At 38.5% G+C, this 22,089-nt stretch overlaps 2 protein-coding genes and 1 pseudogene across 2 annotated transcripts in view; 2 read left to right on the top strand and 1 right to left on the bottom strand.

Annotated features, from left to right (window-relative positions):
• Positions 1–22,089, top strand: part of LOC134842330 (uncharacterized) — a 405,874-nt gene that overhangs the window by 269,605 nt on the left and 114,180 nt on the right. The window lies entirely within an intron of this gene.
• LOC134842246 (heat shock 70 kDa protein-like) lies at positions 206–3,127 on the top strand (annotated as a pseudogene).
• Positions 7,248–16,994, bottom strand: LOC134842266 (protein farnesyltransferase/geranylgeranyltransferase type-1 subunit alpha-like). Its single transcript, XM_063858532.1, has 4 exons — positions 16,752–16,994; positions 16,187–16,428; positions 8,018–8,180; positions 7,248–7,898 (listed from the first exon to the last, which is right to left on the bottom strand). Exons 1-4 carry the CDS (start codon positions 16,963–16,965, stop codon positions 7,414–7,416), a joined length of 1,104 nt encoding a protein of 367 aa, XP_063714602.1. The 5' UTR covers positions 16,966–16,994; the 3' UTR covers positions 7,248–7,413.

The following is a 22,089-nucleotide window of genomic DNA, read 5'->3' on the forward strand; positions in this document are numbered from 1 at the left end:
ATAATAAAAGTCAAAATGCGTTCATAATTAATGACTTTCATCGATAATCTACACACCAGGAGAGCGTGAGACAACAATTCGTACCTAGCCCTCGCTAGGTACGAATTGTTGTCACACGCTCTCCTGGTGTTGAGATTATCGATGCAAGCCATTAATTATGAACTCTTGTTGACTTTGATTATCCACATTCAAATAATAGATTTTAACATACTTCAGTGATCGAAGCGGTTCTCTACGCATTATATCTCTCATTATAATATGGCTCGTAAAATTCAGTCAATTGGTTATATTTTCCAGCAATGTCTCACGCTCTATATAAACCGTTGAACATTCCATAACATTTTTTGGATCAACTGAAATTAAGCAGATCTCTCAAAGTGACGCATAAGTCACGGAAACTAAGGTATAATTTTTCGCAGAATTTCAAAGACTGGCTTGGCTGCATAAATTAACACAGAGACTAAGCTCAGCTTCGCATCACTTAAAATACACATATGAAGGTTATGAAAATCAAACGGAAAAAAAATTTAAAAATTGTTTTTGTCAATGAAAATAGAAAAAAACGCCCAAAATATCTGGAACAAAATTGTCTGCACCATTAGAAACTCTACAAAGAGCTTTGGGAATGCTACACAGAAGCCAAGTTTTCAAAAAAAAATCTTTTCTGGGGAACTAAGCAGACAAAAATAAGCAGGCAGACAACAATAAGGGTAAAAAAGAACTCGCAACTGTCTGAAACTCATGTGGCTGAGGCCCGTTGCCTGCGGTTTACCAGTAAAATTGCTAATTCTATTCGGCATATAGCAAGATCATTTCTCGATTGGTAATAATGAATTTAAAGGAAATGAAAAATAGTCCATTCATACACTACTGATACACTAAAATAGTCCATACTATATTCCTACTGCGGTCTATTATTTTAACTCGCATTTAAGAACATTCTAGAACATTCGATTGAACGAATATACCATTCCACACAAGCGAACAAACCGAAGAGCAATGAAAGTAGAACTAGAACATTCTTCTGAATTTGCTCATTACAAAAATGCTGAAAAGGTATAAAATATTCTCGCCGTGATTGTTCTAGAACATATGCTTCGAAGAATATTCGAGAATTAGAATGCAGTTAAAGTATAAATACCGGTCTTTATTTTCTACTACCATATAAATTCTAAATCGACAAAAAGCTACATTTTCTGCGAACAGCCTCTTAAAGCAAACTTTCCAACGCTTATATCTTAAGTATACCAATTCTGAAAAAATATATATCCACTATTTGTCATTTACTTCAAAACTTATCAAATATTACTCAACAACTGATCGAAAATGGTCAAAACAGCTCCTGCAGTTGGAATCGATCTGGGAACCACCTACTCTTGCGTAGGGGTCTTCCAAAATGGAAAAGTGGAAATAATCGCCAACGACATGGGTCATCGAACGACTCCTTCCTATGTTGCTTTCAACGACTCTGAACGTCTCATTGGAGATGCAGCCAAGAACCAAGCAGCTATGAACCCAAACAACACGATCTTTGACGCTAAACGACTCATTGGCCGAAAGTTCACCGAGGAAACTGTTCAAAGGGACATCAAACTGTGGCCTTTCAAAGTTCTCAACAACAATGACAAGCCTCAAATTGAAGTCGAATACAAAGCTGAGACGAAAAAGTTCCACGCTGAAGAAATTAGCTCAATGGTGCTGACCAAAATGAAAGAAACAGCGGAAGCATACCTGGGCTTACCCGTGAAAGACGCTGTGATCACGGTTCCAGCTTACTTCAACGATGCACAAAGAGCTGCCACTAAAGATGCCGGAGCAATTGCTGGACTAAATGTCTTGAGAATCATCAACGAGCCAACTGCAGCTGCACTTGCCTATGGTTTGGACACGAAGGCAACTGGTGAAAGGAATGTCCTGATTTTCGACCTGGGAGGAGGAACATTTGACGTTTCAGTCCTCACAATTGAGGACGGAATGTTTGAAGTTAAATCGACGGCAGGTGACACACATTTAGGAGGCGAGGATTTTGACAACCGACTTGTAAAGCATCTGATCGAAGAGTTCAAGAGAAAGCACAAGCAGGATCCCTCCCAGAACAAAAGATCTTTGAGAAGACTCAGAACCGCAGCTGAAAACGCAAAGAGAACTCTATCTTCAGGAAACTTCTCGAGGACTTCTTCAATGGCAAGCAGCTGAACTGCTCAATCAACCCAGACGAAGCAGTCGCTTATGGAGCTGCTGTACAAGCGGCTGTGTTGACCAATGTGAAAGACGAAGCAATCAATGATGTTCTTTTGGTCGATGTTGTGCCTCTGTCACTAGGAATCGAAACAGCTGGAGGAGTGATGACCAAACTAGTTGAGAGAAACACCAAGGTCCCAACTCGTGCTCAGAACACTTTTACAACATACGCGGACAATCAACCAGCTGTCACAATTCAAGTCTTCGAAGGCGAACGAGCAATGACCAAGGACAACAACCTTCTTGGATCTTTTAATCTGCAAGGAATACCACCAGCTCCTCGAGGTGTCCCGAAGATTGAAGTGTCTTTCGATGTCGACGCTAACTGCATGTTGACAGTTACTGCCAAAGATACCAGTACCGGAAAGAACGAGTCGATCAAAATCACGAACGATCAGAACCGATTGAGTCAACAGGATATTGACCGAATGGTTGCCGATGCCGAGAAGTTCAAAGCCGAGGATGATGCTTGTCGGGCTAGAGTGTCGGCGAAAAACGCTCTTGAGAGCTACATCTTCAGCGTCAAGTCATCGGTCGAGGACTCCGCTGTAGCTGACAGACTGGACCCTAAGGAAAAATCGTTGGTTTGCGACATTGTCAAGGAAACCGAAACTTGGCTAGAACGAAATCAGTCGGCAGAAAAAGACGAGTTTGAGTACAAGATGAAAGAAATTCAAGATAAAGTGGCCCCAGTGATGAGCAAGCTGTACAGTGGGGGACAAGGGAACAATGGGGGAACAGGTGCTAGAATGGGAGGCGGACCTACAGTCGAGGAGGTCGACTAAATCATTGATGATAGAGAATCTCAAATTGAACTCTGATAAGAAACTGATGAACTCAAACTGAAAGATATTTTTTAGTTGATTTACGTTTTATTTGTGCAATTTTTGGCTGAAAATTTATTTTTGTCTAACGATGATTTTTTTCAAAGCCAAACATCACTTGCGATACAAAACTGAACAAGTTTCACTACAAGCAGATGCATCGACAAATCGTAAAACATAACCAACTGACAGTTAAAAACAGTAATGAACGCAAGGAAACAGAAAAAAACTGAATTGAACAAATATATCCCCTTAGAGCGCTTTGAATTTCAAGAACATTTTATAACTGGTGGCTTTTTTGATAAAGTCACCCAATTTCAGAAAACTAGATCAATAGGTAAATTTTTGATTCCGCTGGGAAATATCAACACAATCAATTTTCGAAAATAGAAGTCGACCACGTTTTTCGGCACCTTTACACTTTTGCTGTTCGATGGGCTCTTAAAAAATACCTTCCCTCCACCAATGCGCGTGAAAGCATGGAGCTTAATTTACAAGCTCCAAAGAAATGGGGCCGACAGCCAGTGTTATCAAACAGATATACTATAACCTAAAAATCAGCCCTAATCAGCCCCACCGAGCAGATTGAAAGCAAACTGATTTGAAAAGGTATAAGTTATGGCCCTTTGAAATTCGAGAATTTATGTTGAAAAACTTAAAATAAGCCAATAGATTTTTGTTTGTTTGTTATAAACTCTTTCTATATTCGAGGACAAAAACATGGCCTTTCAACTCTATGAATTTCTAAACCATTTTATGATTGACACTTTTTTGATAAAACTAACCCAATTTGAAAAAACTGGAACAGTAGATGAAGTTTATCTATTGCAGAAAAAACTGATAATTAAAAACCATTTTCGAAATTATTCGACGAAAATAGAGATGAAAGCAGCAATTTTCATTTTTTGAAAAAAGATTTACAAAAATGATCAACCAAATATTTTCCCATGTTACTCCGAAGCACGTTCCGTCGGAAAAAAAGGTTTTTAGAACACCTAAAAACTCATAACACTTTAAATCCCCCTCAAAACGGTAAGATAAAACTTTGTTTGCTCTTCAAACGACTAAAACAAAAACGCTTCTTAAGCCGAAACCTTTGAAGCTGATTAAAGAGAAAAAAGAAAAAATACAAACTAAAAAAATACATCGCCAACTTCAGTCTTCCTATAAACAAAGTTGTTTACGGGTAAAAAACAGTTTAGTGTTCAAATTAAAATACCAAAAAACAAAAGACAATGTCTCAAACAAAAAGTAAATATCTGAAAAGAATTAGCAAGAAAAATAGTATGCTTTTATTAAATGATTTTTTCATTATTATTTTTAAAAATCGATCACCTAATCATAAGAAGGATTCGGGCTACACAATCTTCATTCAGTTCTTTCTCATGACAAACAAATTTGGAGAAGTTTCTAAATGTACTCAAAAACATTAAATATTGCAAGCAAACAACCTGCAAACAGTACCTGAACATTCGGCTATAAACATCAACAGGAGCATTTGCCAAAAGTTAAGATAAAAACGAAAGAATCAAATGAAGAACAAAAAAATTGAATGCTTAAGTTTCAAACAATTTCCACGGAAAATCTGAAAACTAAAAACAAAAACAACCGTTTTTCATCAAATTTAGCAAATACGAACTTGATAAGCAGTGTCAAGAGAGCTGGATCGCAACAACTAAAACTAGAACAATGAAAAAGACAAAAATGCCCGTAAAAATGAAAAAAAAAAACAAGATTTTTTTTTTCTTAAATTAAGACATCAACAGCTGGATTAAATGTATTGTCATGCATTGAAAAAAACAGCTCAATGTTATTTTCAAAAACGAAATTCCTTAATCTCATGCAAAACAATACGTCACATCTTTGCATACAAAACATTCAAGTCGAAATGCAACAAAAAAACAGAAATTTCCACGAAAATTGAGACATGAAAAGAATACGCTGGATAACAAAAAAAAACAATGAAATATGCCATCAACTTTTTTTGATTTTAAAAAATTACTCAATCATGAAACACTTTAGCTAATTCTACGCACTTTTAAAAAATTACAAAAATGAAACACCCGGCCAGTAAGCCGACAAAAAGTAAGATGAAATCATTAAGCCGACAAAAATTAATTTATATTTCAAAAACTTATATGTGATTCAGAGGGGAGCACAAAAATAATGTTTTCCTTGCAATGAATCAAAATAAAGTCTCTAAGCCGGAAAAATATAAGCCGAAATATTCAGGGCAGAATGAAGTTTTTGGGCGAAGAAAAAAGATAATATTCGAAGACGAGGGTAATAATTACAGACAGCGAAACTAAATCAAAACGCTAAAAGCAACAAATGTATTTTGCGCACAGCAAAAAAAACAATTCTACGACTTTGCAACTAAGCCGGCAAAACATATGCAGACAAATAATAAGCCGACAACTTTTTTGAAACGGAAAACTTCCAGTTTGAAAAAAAAAAACAGATCCCGGTCAAATTCGAAGCCAGGTCTTTTGCCGTTCCAGGCGAGTTCGTTACCTCCAGACCAAAAGTTCTGGAGACACAGACATTTGAATTCATTGTGAATTGAACCTAAATCTAACATTCCTAATTGTGACAATTCTGTGAACAAAGTTACTTACGGGGAGAAAGTCTAGTACCCGCTGGCAATAGCCTATTATAGTAACTTTGTTCTCCGATAAATTTTTGGAAATGGTCAGACAAGTGTGTGTAAGTTCAGAAAACACGACAACCAAACAACGGCAAAGCTTCATATCGCAAACACAATTTGAAACACGGGAGAAAAAGCTATTTAAAATGCAAGAAAATATCAAAATGAACCTCGAACGAAAAAAAGACGCGGAACATTCGGTCCTTTAAAACGCTCAAGTTCCAGATGCCTTTTAAGAAGCACTTGCCTCAACCACTGCTCTATCCGGCCTCCCTGTATCACAAACATCACATATGCTATACTCAAAAAAGCTAACAAACAGTGAAACTAAAGTGAAACTACCTATTTTTTAGTAGAAGTTGAGACTATGATCGAATAGGTTGACGATTAACTTTTTCTAAGAAATGATTCATCTGAAAACCTGCTAAACATGAGGATTCTCAATCTGATGAAGTTTTGAACAGTTCTTTCAGTCGGAAGATGACAGGGTTCAAAGGCGCCCGCATTAACTCTACACCAATTGAAATCGATCCTGGAAATTGTTTGGGTTCAATAATACAGCAAGTTCAATTTGAAACAAGTGGTTTACGGGACAAAAATCTAGTACCCGATTACAGGTAACTTGCTGTCCCAAGTGAGAAAGCACCAAAACTACGCGATTTGAATCGGACACATTGACCAAGAATCAATATAGCCTCAACCACTTAGCCTGAGCACTTGGATTCTACTTTCACGTATGCTCCTTTCTGAAATACCAGGCAGCAATTAATGCACTTGTAGAAAACGTCTATAGCTCGATATTCTGTTTACTTCTTTTGTCCTAAAAAAATTGCCTAGGACAAAGACCGGTTTCATAGCACAGACTACGCTTTTCTGTGCAAGAACTTCAAATGTACTATTTGTGGCATTCCAATGTTGAAGTATAAACTGTCGACCCAAACCCACTTATCTTGGTAATTAAGCTCCTTGTTATTGGTAATAGTTGTTTAAGGTCACCAACTTTGTGAGCAACCATCAAGACCGGTAGCCAGCTCAATATGTTTTCAATTCGATTTGTAGGATAGAGTTTTAATGAAAAGAAACGAAGCTTTGAACTTTGTTTCATGGTGACAACGAAGAAACTGCGATAGCGCGTGAACCCAAAATCTAAGCCCCAACTTTTGCTATGACGAATCTCGGACCTGGCGATTATGAGTCTCACCTACTCGCATTTTAGACATGGTCACTCAAACAATAGCCAAAAATAAAGCTGATAGGATAGATTTTATCAACCTGCCAATGCTATGCACCAAAAAGGCCACCAAATGATCACTTTTATTGCGTTCCAGTTTTCAACGAGAGGGAAGGGCACAAAATGCTTAACTATGAAGTGTCAAGCCATACTTTTGGACCTTGAAACTTAAACTGCTTGATACTTTTAAACGTTAGTAAAGATCGCTAACTTATGGAGCAACAATCAAGACCGATGGCCACCTAAATATATGTTAAAATCAACGTGTCAAGTTTCGTTTTGAATTGAAAAAATCTGCTCGCAAAAAACACCTTGGGACAAATTAATTCAATACTAAATTATTAATATGAATGAAACAGCTACAAGCCGATGAATTGTTATTTCGACTGGAATTGAAAGCAACGGTTGCTAATTTCACTACTATTAACTGCATAATGTACATCAAATCAGATCATAAAAAGTGTACCAAGTTAGGCCAAAACAAACTCCTTATTCAATTTCAGTCTAATGAACTTCCAATAGTTTTTGCGGACAATATCATCTTTTGTTTCTAGTTTGATTAAAATCGGCTCTAGTTCTTTCTTAATGATTGCTTCTTTTTCATCTGAGCTGAGATTTTCGTCCTTGTTTCTGAGATAATCTTCGAAACATGTGAAAGCATACATGCATAAATATGGCGACAACTGTTTATCAGGCGCTCCTTCATGTTGCAGCAAAGCTCTCATCCTTTCTAGCATCGCACTATTATATGGTTCACCTAGCTTGTAACTGTACACATTATCCAGGGTCTGTGTGATGCCTCGGAGATAGTTCCAGGCACTCTCGTTGTAGATATCCATGTCTATGCTTGCCAGAGTGTACATGACCTCTTTGGCTCTTACCCCTTCAGTGTAATCTGTAGTGTGAGTGATGACAAAGTATCTCTGGTTCCAGGCCGAGTTGTTCCTCACGTCTTCTAAAATATATCACTCGTAATAAGTACTACGCCAAAGTTTTGCAATTAGTTTTAACCCTCGTGCAAAAGCATGTGACATCATCAATGAATCGATCAAAAATATTATCAGCTTGGAATACCTTCGAGTAGTTTCTGGACATAGTGCAACTCCCCCTCCCACAGGGAGAATGTCTTGATGAGCCACTGTCTGTACTGCCAGGCGTGGTAGTTCTTCGGATCTTCGTCCAACATCGACTGCACAAATTTCAGCTCCCCCTTCGCATTCTGTCTCATGTCTATTATCTAAACATATCGGAGATGTACGAGAACAAAAACTAGTTCAATTTACCGCTTCAATTTATCGGAAACTCTTAGAACAACTTATTTTAGGTTTAAAAAATCTTCATCATTGAAACTTTAAAAAAACCTCAATCACCATATATATATATAAATAAATCGTTCAATTCTAAATATTTGTCCTGACCCGCGTTCGAACCCACTTATTTTGTTGCGGGTCTCCTTCCCTACCTCTACGCTGCAGACCCACAATAACTTGAAGCTAAAGTGCTATTTGTTGTGCAGCAAAAGTTGGGAAATGAAAAATCACCAATCCGACAGAATAAAACTAGTGATTTGCAAAGAGTGTAAATTATTTCACGAGTTATAGATAGAAGTCAATTGATTTTTGTAAAAATGCGGTTTTAAATAAGTAAATCAGTTCAATCGTAGATTTAGTTCAAGTAGAAAGCTGAAATGTCTTTTTTAGGCTTCAACATTCCGCCTCCCTTGAAGTATCTTCAATTTTCAGATCGTTGTTATGTCTGGGTACGACTATCCATTCACAGTGCACGAGACAAAGGAGAGAAAGAACAGGGCGGAGTCGGGCAGAGCACCACGTCTGCCTCCACATGGCGAGGTGCGAAGGTCCAGTAGGCGGGGCGCTGTCGACAGGGAGGACCTGCAGGGTTTCTTCGATGCAGTGACCAGAGGAGATCTGGGTTTCACTCCGATTCCTGTAAAGTCGTTGGATGAGATCCAGTCTTCAAGGAAGGAAGCTGCAATCGTGGATAGGGCAGTTCTGCGGTTTCCGAAAGCTGAGACTGTGAGTAGCATTTATTCCATTGTATCATAGTAGTAGAGTATAGCGGGTGTGCATCAATTGTTTGTTTTGTTTTAGAAGCAACTTAGAGGTCTTAAACGTATCAGTGACTTGAACGTAGAAGGGTCATTGTTCACTGGCTGGGAGGTTGGAGTTAACTGTCGAGAGACTCCTAGTGTGACAGCTAAGGGTGTTATTGGCGTCATGTCTGGAGGTCAGACCAGATGGCCAAAGCAGGTCTTTTCTTCTCTTCTCCAAGGTATTTTTGTAGAGTCCTCGTCCTTCCGGACTTTCCATCAAGACTTGGATGAGGAAGATGATGCTGTTTTGTGTCTTCTGGGGGGCCGAAAGTTGTGGCTGATGACATCTGAAGTTAATCTCTCTGGTGAACTTGAGCGCCTGGCCGGTAGCAATGATTCGGAGATGGGGCTCACTGATGCTGCTAAGTATCTGAGGAACCTTGGTCCTCGGCAGAAGAAACTAGTCCACTATGGTGTTCTTGAGGAGGGGAAAAGTTTGTATCTTCCATATGCGTGGTGCCATGCAGTTCTGACTCTCTGCGACGAAGAGAGGGTCTGCTGTATGTACTATGCGGAGATGCAAACTAGACTTTCCTTGGTAGCATCTGCGTGGAAGCGCTGCCAGCAACACTGCAGGGTCAACAAGCGAAGAGGACCACATAACAGCAAATGACTGTTCAACGGTAAATATGTTAACTGTTATTCAATAAATGAACTAAATGTGAATGCACCATAAGTAAGGCGTATACAAGTGAAGTATTAACGGTATGAGTCATGAGCGAAAGTTTGTATACTTAGAAAAACATTTTATGCGAATTAATGGTTGTAAATCATTACAATACGACATCTTTGAATATAATTTAAAGGCAAATATAACATTCTAACAGTTTGACGTGATCAGAGAGCCTATTGTTAAATTCAAGACAGTAGCGTAGGCGTATCCTAGCTGTTTTCAGACAATAATTACATTTTGGGTCATGAGGGTACAACCTCATACGAATTTTAATGCACGATTTAGCACAAAAATTGATGAAAATTTACATCATTTTCGACTTTTATGAACATACAACATTGGGAATTTACATGAAAGTGGTCAATATGAACGATTCATACCATAATGCATTGCATAGGGGGTAATTTAGGTTCCTACTCTCAAAAGGGTCATGGGGGTACTACTTCTTAAAATTTGAAAACTGCACATTTTTGATATTTTTCGATTTTTTTTTTTAGCACTATAAAGTTCTTGTTTTAAATGAACTGCACATTGGATATGACTTGGTTGCTATACTGGTAGCTTCCGAAGCTTCGCGACTGGGCGTACGTATTCACCAGTTGTGGTCTTCACTTTTACCACTCGAACAATTGAGTCATTTCCAGGATAAACTTCTATGATTCGTCCAGTTTTCCATTTTAGCGGTCGTTCATTGTCTTCGGCAAGTAGGACTAGGTTGCCAACTTTAAATTCTGGGCCATCCGTGAACCATTTTTTCCGTATTTGTAGCGTTATGAGATAATCCCTTTTCCAAACTTTCCAGAAATCCTTGATCATATTCTGTAATAGTCGATATCGTACATTGGTTGAAACTTGGATGTCCGCAGACGGAAGAGTTAGCAATGATTCCCCTATCAGAAAATGAGCGGGTGTCAGCGGAGTTGGGTCGTTAGGATCACTTGACATTGGATACAATGGTCGTGAATTTAAGACAGCTTCAATTTGATTGAGAATTGTAAGAAATTCTTCAAAACTGAGACGTTGCAGTCCTATAACTTTTCGCAGATGTCTCTTCATACTTTTTACAGCTGCTTCCCAGAGTCCTCCGAAGTGAGGAGCACGAGGAGGGATGGTGACCCATTCAGTTCCTTGGCTATTGACGAAACTAACACCTGATTTGTCCGTTCCATTTTTGTCGAGCAGTTCCTTGATTTTGATCAGATCATTTCGAGCCCCGATAAAATAGCTTCCATTGTCACTTAAGATCTTCTCAGGTTTGCCACGGCGTGCAGTAAATCGTTTCAATGAAAGGATGCATGCTTCTTTGGTTAGACGAGTAACCATTTCCAAATGAATAGCTTTTGTCGCGAGACAAACAAAGACGGCAACATAAATTTTTGAGACCTCTGCTTCCTTAATTTCAAAGGGACCAGCAAAGTCTATTCCACATTGAGCAAATGGTTTTGCGGGTGTTATTTTTTCTGTAGGAAGATCAGCCATGAATTGAGAAGTAGGTTGCTGACTAAATCGGACACATCTCATGCATCTTCTAATGAACTGTCGAACTAGATCACGGCCTCCGATTATCCAAATTTCCTCTCTCATTGTGTTCAGTACTAATTGCCCCCCGCCATGAAGAGTATCTTCATGATATTTGCGTATAAGTAGGGATACTAAATCAGATTTTTTTGAAACGAGTATTGGAAACTTCTTGTCTGTTGGGTAGTTCGATTGTGAAAGTCTGCCTCCAACTCTTAGTAGATCGTAATCCTTGTCGAAAAACGGACTAAGATTGAGTAGTTTCGATGTTTTACTCAGCTCCCCTTTCACCTTTAGACAATTTAGCTCTGATTTGAAGTGTATTTCTTGGTCTAAACGAAGAATTAGCATTTTTGCCATAATTCTATTTTTAGGACTAAGACAATCTTCTTCAAGTTGTACATCAGATGTCCGCTTAGATCTGAGCCGCTTCCGATAGTTTGTCGATACTCTATGCTTAAGATGTTGAACAAATGATAGTACATAGCATGCGATGAGTACTGTCTTGTTCCAAGTGCTGTAGTTTTTTAAACGAAAAATTCCATCCGTCATTTCTTCGTTTTGAGCATGATTTGCGAGAACAGTTCGAATTTGTTCACTTTCTGCATTAGTCTTGGCTTTGACGGTTCGTTTTTCAGGTGCTTCAACTAGAGATGGTTTTAGGTTGGGCCAGTGCCTTTAACCTTTGGTCAGCCAATCTGGTCCATTCCACCAGAGTGAGGAACATATTAATGTGTCAGCTAATACACCACGAGAGGCTAAATCAGCTGGATTTACTGCTGTTGGCACGTGTTTCCAATCACTTCTGGGTAGGGTCTCTTGTATTTGTGAAACTCTGTTTGCAACAAAAGTGTTCCACGTTCTTGGAAGTTGAGCAAGCCATTGCAAGACAATTGTTGAATCAGTCCAGGCGTGTGAAGTTATCTTGAGATTTGTTTTCCTCAAAATTGAATGAACTGATTTAAGAAGTTTGGTAGCTAAACTTGCACCGCAGAGCTCTAATTTGGGAACAGAGATTGCTTTGACCGGAGCAACCTTTGTTTTGGAGGTTAGTAGATATGCAAAAGTTTTGCCATCATCATTGGTAATTCTTGCATAGATTGCGGCTGCATATGCTTTTTCGGAAGCATCACAGAATACGCGAAGTTGAACCTCCTTTATTGGATGTGAGCTCATAGATCTTGGTATTCGTAGTTTCAGTAGTTGAGGCAATGTTCCGGTGAGCTCATACCATTTTTCCTTGGTTTTCTGATCGACTTCAGAATCCCAATCAAAACCTTGGACCCATAGTTGTTGCATGAGACATTTGAAATTGATGATGAATGGAGCTAGCCATCCCATCGGATCAAACAATTTTGAGATTGTGGACAGAATAGTCCTCTTTGTAAGCAGTTTCAGCTCTGGTAAGGCAGTTGAAAAACAAAAAATGTCCTTATTGGGCTTCCAACTGACTCCTAGCGCCTTGATTTTGTATTCGTCAGAGAAAAGTTCCAGCACATCCGATTTTTCGCGGAGATGTTCTGGCAATCCTTCAATTATTTTAGCATTGCTTGAAGTCCATTTTCGTAGAGGGAATTCATAAGAGTTCAGCTCTTCGCACAAATCAGAGATGAGTCTTTCTGCTTCATGCTTATCATTAGCGCCACCAAGAAAGTCGTCTACATAGAAACAATTTTTGAGACTTTCTTTGATCATTGGGTTCTTAGATTGATTTGCTACTTCATTGAGGCATCTTGTTGAGTGAAACGCTGACGAAGCTATTCCATATGTAACACGTGTCATCCTGAGATGCTTGATTTCATCCGATTTATTTGATCTCCAAAGTATGCGATGGAAATCCTTCGATTTGTCCTCTAGAGCAACTTGTCGGTACATTTTTGCGATATCTGCTGACAAAGCAATTGGGTAGAACCTGAAGCGCATGATTATCGAGTAGAGGTCGTCTTGTACTGTGGGACCAACCATCAAAGTGTCGTTGAGTGATTGTCCGGTTGATGTTGTTGCAGATCCGTCGAAAACTACACGTAGCTTTGTGGTAGTAGAATCTTCCTTGAAAACGCAGTGATGTGGCAGATAATATACGCTATCAACTGGCTTTTCGATTTCTCCAGGCGGTATGTACTCCATATGCCCCATATCGAGAAATTCGTCTATGAATGCGGTATAGCGATCTTTAAGTTCTGGATTCTGTTCCAGTCGTCGCTCGAGATAATTGAATCTGCGTTTTGCTTGTGCTAAACTGTCGCCAAGTTGACTATTGGGCTTGAAAGGCAGCTGCACGGTGAATCGTCCATTTTGTAGTATGGTTGTTTCCTTAAAGTGAGATTCACATCGATCTTCTTCTGTTGTTGTCTTTTTGAAATCAGGAATTTCTTCTAATTCCCAAAATTTCCTTAGACTATCGTCAATAGACACATGAAATGACTTGAAGAAGGTTGTTGGAGGACCGGGTGTTCTGCCGCTAATCATCCAACCAAATAGAGTGTCACGTGCATAAAGCTTGTCTGTAAGCTTAATCTTTTCGCAGCCAACAATGTCGTTGTAGACATCACAGCCTAGGATTATATCGATTTCCTTTGGTTTGTCAAAGTCTGGGTCCGAGAGCTTAAGACGTGTGATATCCAAACTGTTCGGTATATTCAACCGTTCTCTGGGCAGGTAGCCAGAAAGTTTTTGAAGAGTGAAGGCTTCAATATGTAGAGATTGATTCTGAGAATCCTTTGCTTCCAGATTGACAGAACCAGATTTCACAGTTTTTGCTCCTCCGCCAACTCGAGTTAGTTGAAGAGTCAATTTCTTGATTGGTAGCTTGAGTCGGTTAGCACAGCTGGTTGTAACGAAACTGCATTCAGATCCGCTGTCCAGTAAGGCTCGACAATTGTGATAACCGCCATTTGCAGTTTTCACCTCAATTAGTACAGTTCCCAGTATGGTAGTGGCACATGTACTAGTACCCCCATGACCCGTAAACTTATTTTCAGGTCCGGGTTGCTTGTTTGGGTCTGTATGGATGTGAAGTAACGTGTGATGACCCTTTCGACAGGTTTGGCACGTTGACTTCGACTTGCACTCATGATTTTGGTGTCCAAGGGACAGGCAATTGAAGCATAATCGCTTTGATTTGGCTTCTTGTCTTCTATTGGAAATTGACATTTCCTGAAATTTTGTGCATTGATACACGCGGTGATCACCACTGCAGCATGGGCAGCTGATCGTCTTAGCAGAGTTCGTGTGGTATGTCTGTACCTTGTCATCTTTCTTAGAATTTCCAGATTGGTCTGAACTTCCTTGATGATTTTTTCTATGAATTGAAGGTAACTGGAGGTCCTTCGTAGCTTCTAGGGCGCGAGATCGTTCCTCCAAGAACTTCTTCATCTGCTTGATTTTTGGCATGTCACTTCCCGCGCAGGAAAGTTCCCATTGTCTTCTAGTTTCAGAATCTAATTTCTTGGCCAAAACGTGAACCCAGATCAAATCACATTGATCAATTTTTAGTCCAAGTCCTGTCAGTGCCATCGTGTTTTCCGTGTAGGTGTTAATCAAGCGACGTATTGCAGCGGATGACTCATGCTTCATTGGGGTGAATTCAAAAATTGCTTCCAAGTGAGCGTGTGAGATCATCTTGACATCAGCATATCGATCCTTTAGAAGTTCCCTTGCGACTGAGTAGTTCGCGTTTGTAGTAGGCAAGTGGGATAGCAAACGAAACGGTTCATCCTTGAGGGCACCCTTTAGGTATTGCAGTTTCTGAACATCAGACAGCGATGCATTTGAGTGAACTGCTCCATCAAAGGAATCTAAGAAAGGTAGCCATTGATCATACCTTCCGCTAAATGTTGGCGAATTCAGTTTCGGCAACTTCAGGCAAGTATCTTGTTTTCGACCAGCACCACGTTGGGAAGTGGATTTGTAGGATCCGGTTCCGCTTGCGCTGTCGTCATCTTTGACCGATTCAGTTGAACATTTTCCTCGGTCATCTAACATAGTTGTGATCATTTCCATCAAACAATCTACTTGAAGGTAGATTTTCTCAGCTTCCTCCAACTCAACTTCAAGTGCATCTTCATCATCGTTTAGAAAACTTGAAATTCGCTGATTAAGCTCTTCCAGTTCCTTTTTCTTTCGTTCGCACATCGTGAGATTGGCCTTGAGAGTTCCAATTTCCTTGTAAGTTAGAGCAGATGCCTCTTTGTCGAAGATTGCTGAGACGGCATTTTCCGATCGGGTAATGACACCGATGTTAGCACTTCTTGATCGCTTCAAAGCAGGAAGAGTGAGCGTCACGTTGCTCATGTCACTAGCAGGTGATGACATTTTTAACTTTCCTCTTTGTTTCTAATCTTTGGTTCGTTCGTGAGTCGCGTTGCACCAAAAATGTTGTGCAGCAAAAGTTGGGAAATGAAAAATCACCAATCCGACTGAATAAAACTAGTGATTTGCAAAGAGTGTAAATTATTTCACGAGTTATAGATAGAAGTCAATTGATTTTTGTAAAAATGCGGTTTTAAATAAGTAAATCAGTTCAATCGTAGATTTAGTTCAAGTAGAAAGCTGAAATGTCTTTTTTAGGCTTCAACACTATTTGTAATATAATAGTCTGTGTTATATCCTTAGCATTGGCTGTACTTAATAGTTGGTTATTGATCAAAATGAACATTTGGTAGAATGACGAGAACTAGATTATCAAATCAGCGTCTTTTGGCACTTTTGGACATGTTCTGACCAATAAATTTCTATTTTGACGCGTAGCTTTCCGCTATAAAGTCATAACCTACAGACACCAAAGGCACATTTAGAAATATTTTTCAACCAACGAAAATGGTCAAAATTTCAAGAAAAGAGGGCGCAAAACAGCAACGAACATCAAGAGTTTGCTCGTTGATGGTGTCAACTTCTTGAAAAAGAGTCCGCCGATATCCCCGAAGTCATGATAACTAACCTTTTGTCTGTGGAACCACACTTGATAATTCTTAGGGTGCATCTCAATCAAATCATCCAGCAGTAGCAGTTCTTTCTTCAGGTCAGCCTGAAGTTCTCTGATTAGTTTACGTCGGTAGAACCACACAGTGTAATTGGCCGGATTCAGTCTGGCCGCCTTCTCCGTCAGATCCAGGGCGCGCTCAGATACCTCTTCGCTCTTAAGCACTGCACGCATGTAGTCATACACTTCTACGAACTCAGCTAAAGCAAGGCGAAAACAGTTGGAGATTGCTCAGCAATCTGGCAAAATAAGAACAAGTCAAAGGACAACATAACAAATAGATGGAAAAAGGATGGTGAGCTCAGTAAAAAAGCACTCAATCAAAATTTGCTTCCTCACGATAAACAAAAAACAGAAGTATTAAACACTCAAAAACAAACCAGAACGAGGTTTTCTGAGCTGGTGAGATCAAAAGCACTTCATAACTTCAAATTTTGCACTCTTATAAAACAAGGCCTCTGCAAGACTTCTTAAGGCTTCTAATAACCTCCATAAATCCTCCATAAGTATTATCATGACTCACGAGCATAACTTATCCTCGCGATAGTGAATTCCCCATCGTCCTGTGGCAGTGGAGTGACATCTGCCCAGAGAGGGTCAGTTCTGAGGGAGTAGGGAACATAGTAATCGTCATCTACATCTTCATGAATCAGCTGTCTTCCGGTAATCGTTGTGGTTGTACCCGTGTTGTTGCTTTCTAAACCTGTGTCACCACCTCCGCTATTCACGTCATTCATATCTTCGCACACAACTAAACTAAACTCTGAAAAAAAAAGATGTGAAAACAGCAAAAAAAGGACAACAAAAAATGAAACGCGAGTAGCCGGTTGCTGTGCAAGTAGCACAGAAAGTTCCGACCACATTAAAAAAGAACTTCAAAGAACCATATTTAAAAAAAAATTGTGTCGTTTTTATGCGTGATGTGATGAGCGGAACTAGACGAAAGGCTAGTAAATTGAATATAATCGGCAACAGTTGTCTTTGAGAAGAGAAAAACAAAAAAAATTAAAAAAATTGCTGCAGATTATTTTGAATGTTTGTTTATGTTTTTTTTTTGCAAAAGAAGCGCTAAATGAAGTTTCGAAAACAATTTTTTTCTCGCTTAACTTGCTCTAAATTACCCTTCAGCAAAAATTTGCAACCTGTTTTTGTTGATGTAAAAAAAACTATGGATTCACGACTGAAAGGGCTTTAGAACAATACATTACTCGACTCATTCTAAAAAATATTTGTGTTTACTGATTTTGTGCGGAAAAATTCAACTCAACAGCGACAACTTTATCTAAAAAAAATACATAATATTAAAAAGCGGTTGCTGCTCAAGTAGCACAGAAATTCTGACCACATCAATGAGAAATCGGTTTTTCTCGACTGAGAAAAACTTTCGGATTTTTAAATTTTTGATCACATAACGACCTAACAGCCTTCAATGACATATATATCAACCGACCCATTCTAATGATTATTTGAGGTACCTGATTTCGCGTGAAAAATAAAATCAAAAAAGTAAACCAGCCAAGACAAATATACTCTCCACATTCAGTGATCGAAGCATAAAGCATAATTTTTTGAACTTTTAAATATTCAGTACAAAGTGCTTTTTGTAGACTTTAAGGTAGCATGATTAAGTTTATTCGGAACTTTCATGGTATTGTAAAGAAAATGATACGATTTTTAAAAATCTCCTATGCCTAAGTTGCGGGAAACTTGATACGATTTTACTAACTCTCTGAAAGACAGCAAGTACGACTAGAAATAGTCGGTGGGGGAGATTGGTCCTGCACTAAGCAGGCCGGGGGCTAATAAAAAAAAGAAACAGTCGGTTGCTGTGCAAGTAGCACAAAATGTTCCGATCACATTCATAAAAACTACAACAAATTTTTCTTCTTTTTTTTTGAACTAAGTGTCATTTTTAGAACGTGATGTGACGAGAGAACTATGCAAACGCGGAGAAAATTACTGAATTAGGCCCAATGACAACATTTATTTCATAAAACGAATCATAATTTCTATTTTTTGGACAAGTCTTTTTTATAGAGAACTGTTATTGCCACGGAAGCGCTTAATGAAGCTTCCAGAACCAGCTTTAATTTCAGTAAAATCTACTTTTTTTCAGCCTTAATTTCATCTAAAGAATGTTACTTGATCGCTCTTTACGTTTTTTGAAACTAAAATTTTGAAACTGGGTTTTCTCGACACTTGGACAACTTTTTGATAACTTTTAATGACGATCAAATCGAGACTGAAAACTATAGGACTTGTGTGATTCCCGGGGAGCATCCGATTTTTTTCAAAGCAGTTATTTGTTATTGTTCTAAACACACGGTACCTAATTTTGCGCGGAAAACAGAAAAGATAAAAATGTTCGGAAAAACAAAGTTAACTGCTTTTAAAAAGTTTAATGCACGCCGAAAATCACACCACACCTCTAGTTTTAATCTATATTGTTTTGCCCAATGAGCACGGGACGGATCTAGGATTTTTACGAGTGAGCGGATGTTGAAAACGATTTGTTGAAATTTGTCGAGATTTTTATTTCGGTCCTTCAAATTGATTTTCCGAGCTCTCCCAAATTACGATAAAGACCCCTTTTTTGGCCAGATTTTGAAAAACATCTTGGGGTCGCCTTTAGTAAAATTTAGGGTAGATAATCATTTAGAAAAATTTTAGGGTCGATTAGGAAAAAAATAGTTCAAGAGAACCCTTCGAATTCCTGGGAGGCGGGGAGTCCGCCCTCCGTATAAAACCGCTACTGCGAATGATTCATGGTACCTTGAACGAAACACTGACTTCAATTAAAGTCGAAGCCCAGGTGCAATGTTTCTAATTATGCGCGAAAAAACACGCAACTTCAGGCAATAAATGAGAATAAATTAGATCGAGTAGAATAGAATGAAGGAGAATAAATCAGATCGAGCTGCAAAGTTGATGCTTTCAGATACCGGAAAACAGATGCTCCTCAATAGATCACCAAGCCTCACTGGATGGGTTTTTTCCTCTCCACTTCTGAAATTTTACGGATAGTCACTCAGAAAAGGTATCATATTCAAGCCATGTCCTTTGGTCGGTACTTGCATTCCAAAAAATATTTCAAATAATTATCTGTATGGAGAGAGCTGGGCTGAATATTTTTACGATTCAGACTAATTTACCGTTAAAATTAAATTTGGGAACGAGAAAGATTCACTTATCAATAATTTGGTTTATTTAGACTGATATGAACTGCAAACACCATGAAAAAAAAAATTCGACACTTGCCATACGAAAAATAAAAACAGATCGAGTTTTTTTTTTTTCGTTTTTTTTTACAATGACTAATGTTTGGCAAATTCGCTACGTGATCTATGAAAGCTCACTTGACCAAATCGATCCATGCAAAGATAACGATACTCAATCATTTCGTTACATACAAAATGGAACGTTAGTTTCCTTTTTATCAGATTAAATTTGTCATCAAATAGAATTAGATTTTAAAAAACAGGACCCAAGATTGTACGCATTGCGAACATAAAATAAACAGAACAAAATTATACAAATTGAAAAAGAACCACTTTACTTAACAAAATTGTCGACCAATCACTTTTTTAGGGTGTGAAGGTGTCATTTGCATTCAATCTCGCCGAGCGTCACCTTGAACGCTTGAAAACCACGCCATAGCAAAACTCTTGTCATATTTTTGACCCATCTCAGTGGACACTATAATCGTACAAGCAACACTAGGCGCAAGATATCGGTCTTGAAGGCTCTGTCGGATACAAAATGGAATCAGTCAAAGTCATCTTATCAGTTACATGTCAATCTGACAAATTGGTCCAGCTTGGTCCAACGCGGAATTGATACCTATTTCAAAAAACAGCAAAACGTGCATTACGCAGCCTGTCGGATAGCAACCGGTTATACAAAAATGATTCCCATTAACCACCTGCAATCAGTGCGAAATACACCACAAACTACTTGCATCTCAAATTCGTCCTAACAACTTACGTGCCACTACACCGCTTAAATTTAACTTTAACCACCTTGAACTTCAATATAAACTGTGCACAAGCATTATCGACTTTAAAAAAACTTGTAAAAAATCACAAATTTGTAACACTTTCAAGTATATTTACACAAGAGAGCTTCAATTCATAGAAGCTTACCGGCTCAAAGTTCTCCCCTTAAGAACTCCGGAAGTTTAAAACCCGTTGAAAACCGAACAGAATTGCCCTGCTCGACTAGAGGCACGCTTGACCACAAAAATCTAGATAAGACAAGAACTTGATTCTTATAGTAAAACCAGTAATAGGATAGACCCAAACGTCATCTTAACTGTCCCCTTTGCCCGGCAACCCAAAAAGCACTGCATATTTTTAACTGACACAATAAACCTGTAACTTCGGCTGATTCATGTCGCAATTTTCTTGGGACTTGGAGAGAGCATGCGGAACGCGCCGCAAATATGGGGCTAATAAAAAAACCCAGTGGAATTTTATATTAAAAAACAAACATTTAGGAACTATTGAATTAATATACCCGCTTTACCATAAATAGAAAATTAAGATACTAAGGGGTAACAAAGCTGAAAATACCTTGTCAGAAACCCTTTAAGCCGAAAAAAAATAAACAAGACTTCAGATTTCTTGAAAAGTTAATAAGTCCACCTCGCCCTCAAAACACACAAAGAAACACTCAAAAAACTTTATGACCGAAACCTATTTAGCCCAAAAAGAGGAAAATAAAAAAGCCGAAAAAAATTCAAAAAATTTCAGACTAAAAAGAAGTTATTAAGTCCCCCTCAGCCTCAAAACACAGATACCCACACAGAAAACTTCTTTGCTCGTCGAAAGACGCAATTTGAGGCCAATAAACCGATATCATATAGGCCGAAACCTATCAAGCCTAAACAAAAGGAACAAAACAGAAGCCGTAAAAAAATTGTTGTCATTAAAAACTTGAACAATAATTTTTAGCATTTTGCGCGATCCAGTGGTGAGCATAAAAACATGTTTATGGCTCGAAAATAAGTCACTAAGTCGATAAAAAAATTGGCCGAAATCATTTTGGCAGGAAAAAAGTTTCCAAACGAAAAAAAGCGAAAAAAATATATACAAAGTCATTTTAGTAAAATGACAAGCAGCAGAGGTAAACCAGAACGGTAAAAGCAACTATAATGAAAAAAAACTAAAAAAATTCTACAACATGGCAACTCAGCCGACAAAACATAAGCAGACAATAATAATCCGATCATTTTTTTGAAACGGACTATTTCCCGTTTGAAAACAAAAAAGGCCGTCAGATTCGAACCCAGGATTTTTGTCGTCCCAGACGTATTCCAGACTAGGTGTAACGGAGAAGCTTAGAAATTTGAATTCATTATAAACCAAGATACCAATTGATTGAAGTGAATCTGTTAATTAAGTTGTTAACCCGAAAAAAGTCTATATTCCAATTTGATAACGCTTACTAATCGCAGTCAAAAAAATGAGCTCTCAAAACAGCTAAGGAAAAATGCCGGCCGAAACAAAGACAAAGGTAAGCCTTGAAATAATCCGAACTTTCAAGAACCCGTGGGTGTCAAAATCTGACCTCCCGAACAAAAGTCACAAAATAAGCCACGCTGTTTTTGCTCACTATAATACAACACATACTGTAATCTTAAACATCCGGCTGGTAAGTTGCAAATAAAACGGGTCAAGCAAGATTTCCGATTTCATTACCGCATTAGCTTCGCACTATGTGAGACTTACCTCAGAAAAAAAGGACCGATCTTATAACACTATGCTCACAAGCTTGCTTATGTAATAATTGAATTGGCAATGGAGTTTTGTCCACGTAGTACTCATATAGATAGTTTCTTTAGCAACGTCTTGCATCAACGG

The sequence above is a fragment of the Symsagittifera roscoffensis genome, chromosome 3 (assembly GCF_963678635.1).
Source record: "Symsagittifera roscoffensis chromosome 3, txSymRosc1.1, whole genome shotgun sequence".
NCBI lineage: Eukaryota > Metazoa > Xenacoelomorpha > Acoela > Convolutidae > Symsagittifera > Symsagittifera roscoffensis.

Coding starts and splice junctions, on each gene's coding strand:
- LOC134842266 (XM_063858532.1), bottom strand. CDS start 16,965: ATGAATGACGTGAATAGCGGAGGTGGTGACACAGGTTTAGAAAGCAAC. Junction 16,429..16,751: donor CGCGAGGATAAGTTATGCTC/GTGAGTCATGAT, acceptor GCCTTGCTTTAG/CTGAGTTCGTAGAAGTGTAT. Junction 7,899..8,017: donor TGTCCAGAAACTACTCGAAG/GTATTCCAAGCT, acceptor GATATATTTTAG/AAGACGTGAGGAACAACTCG.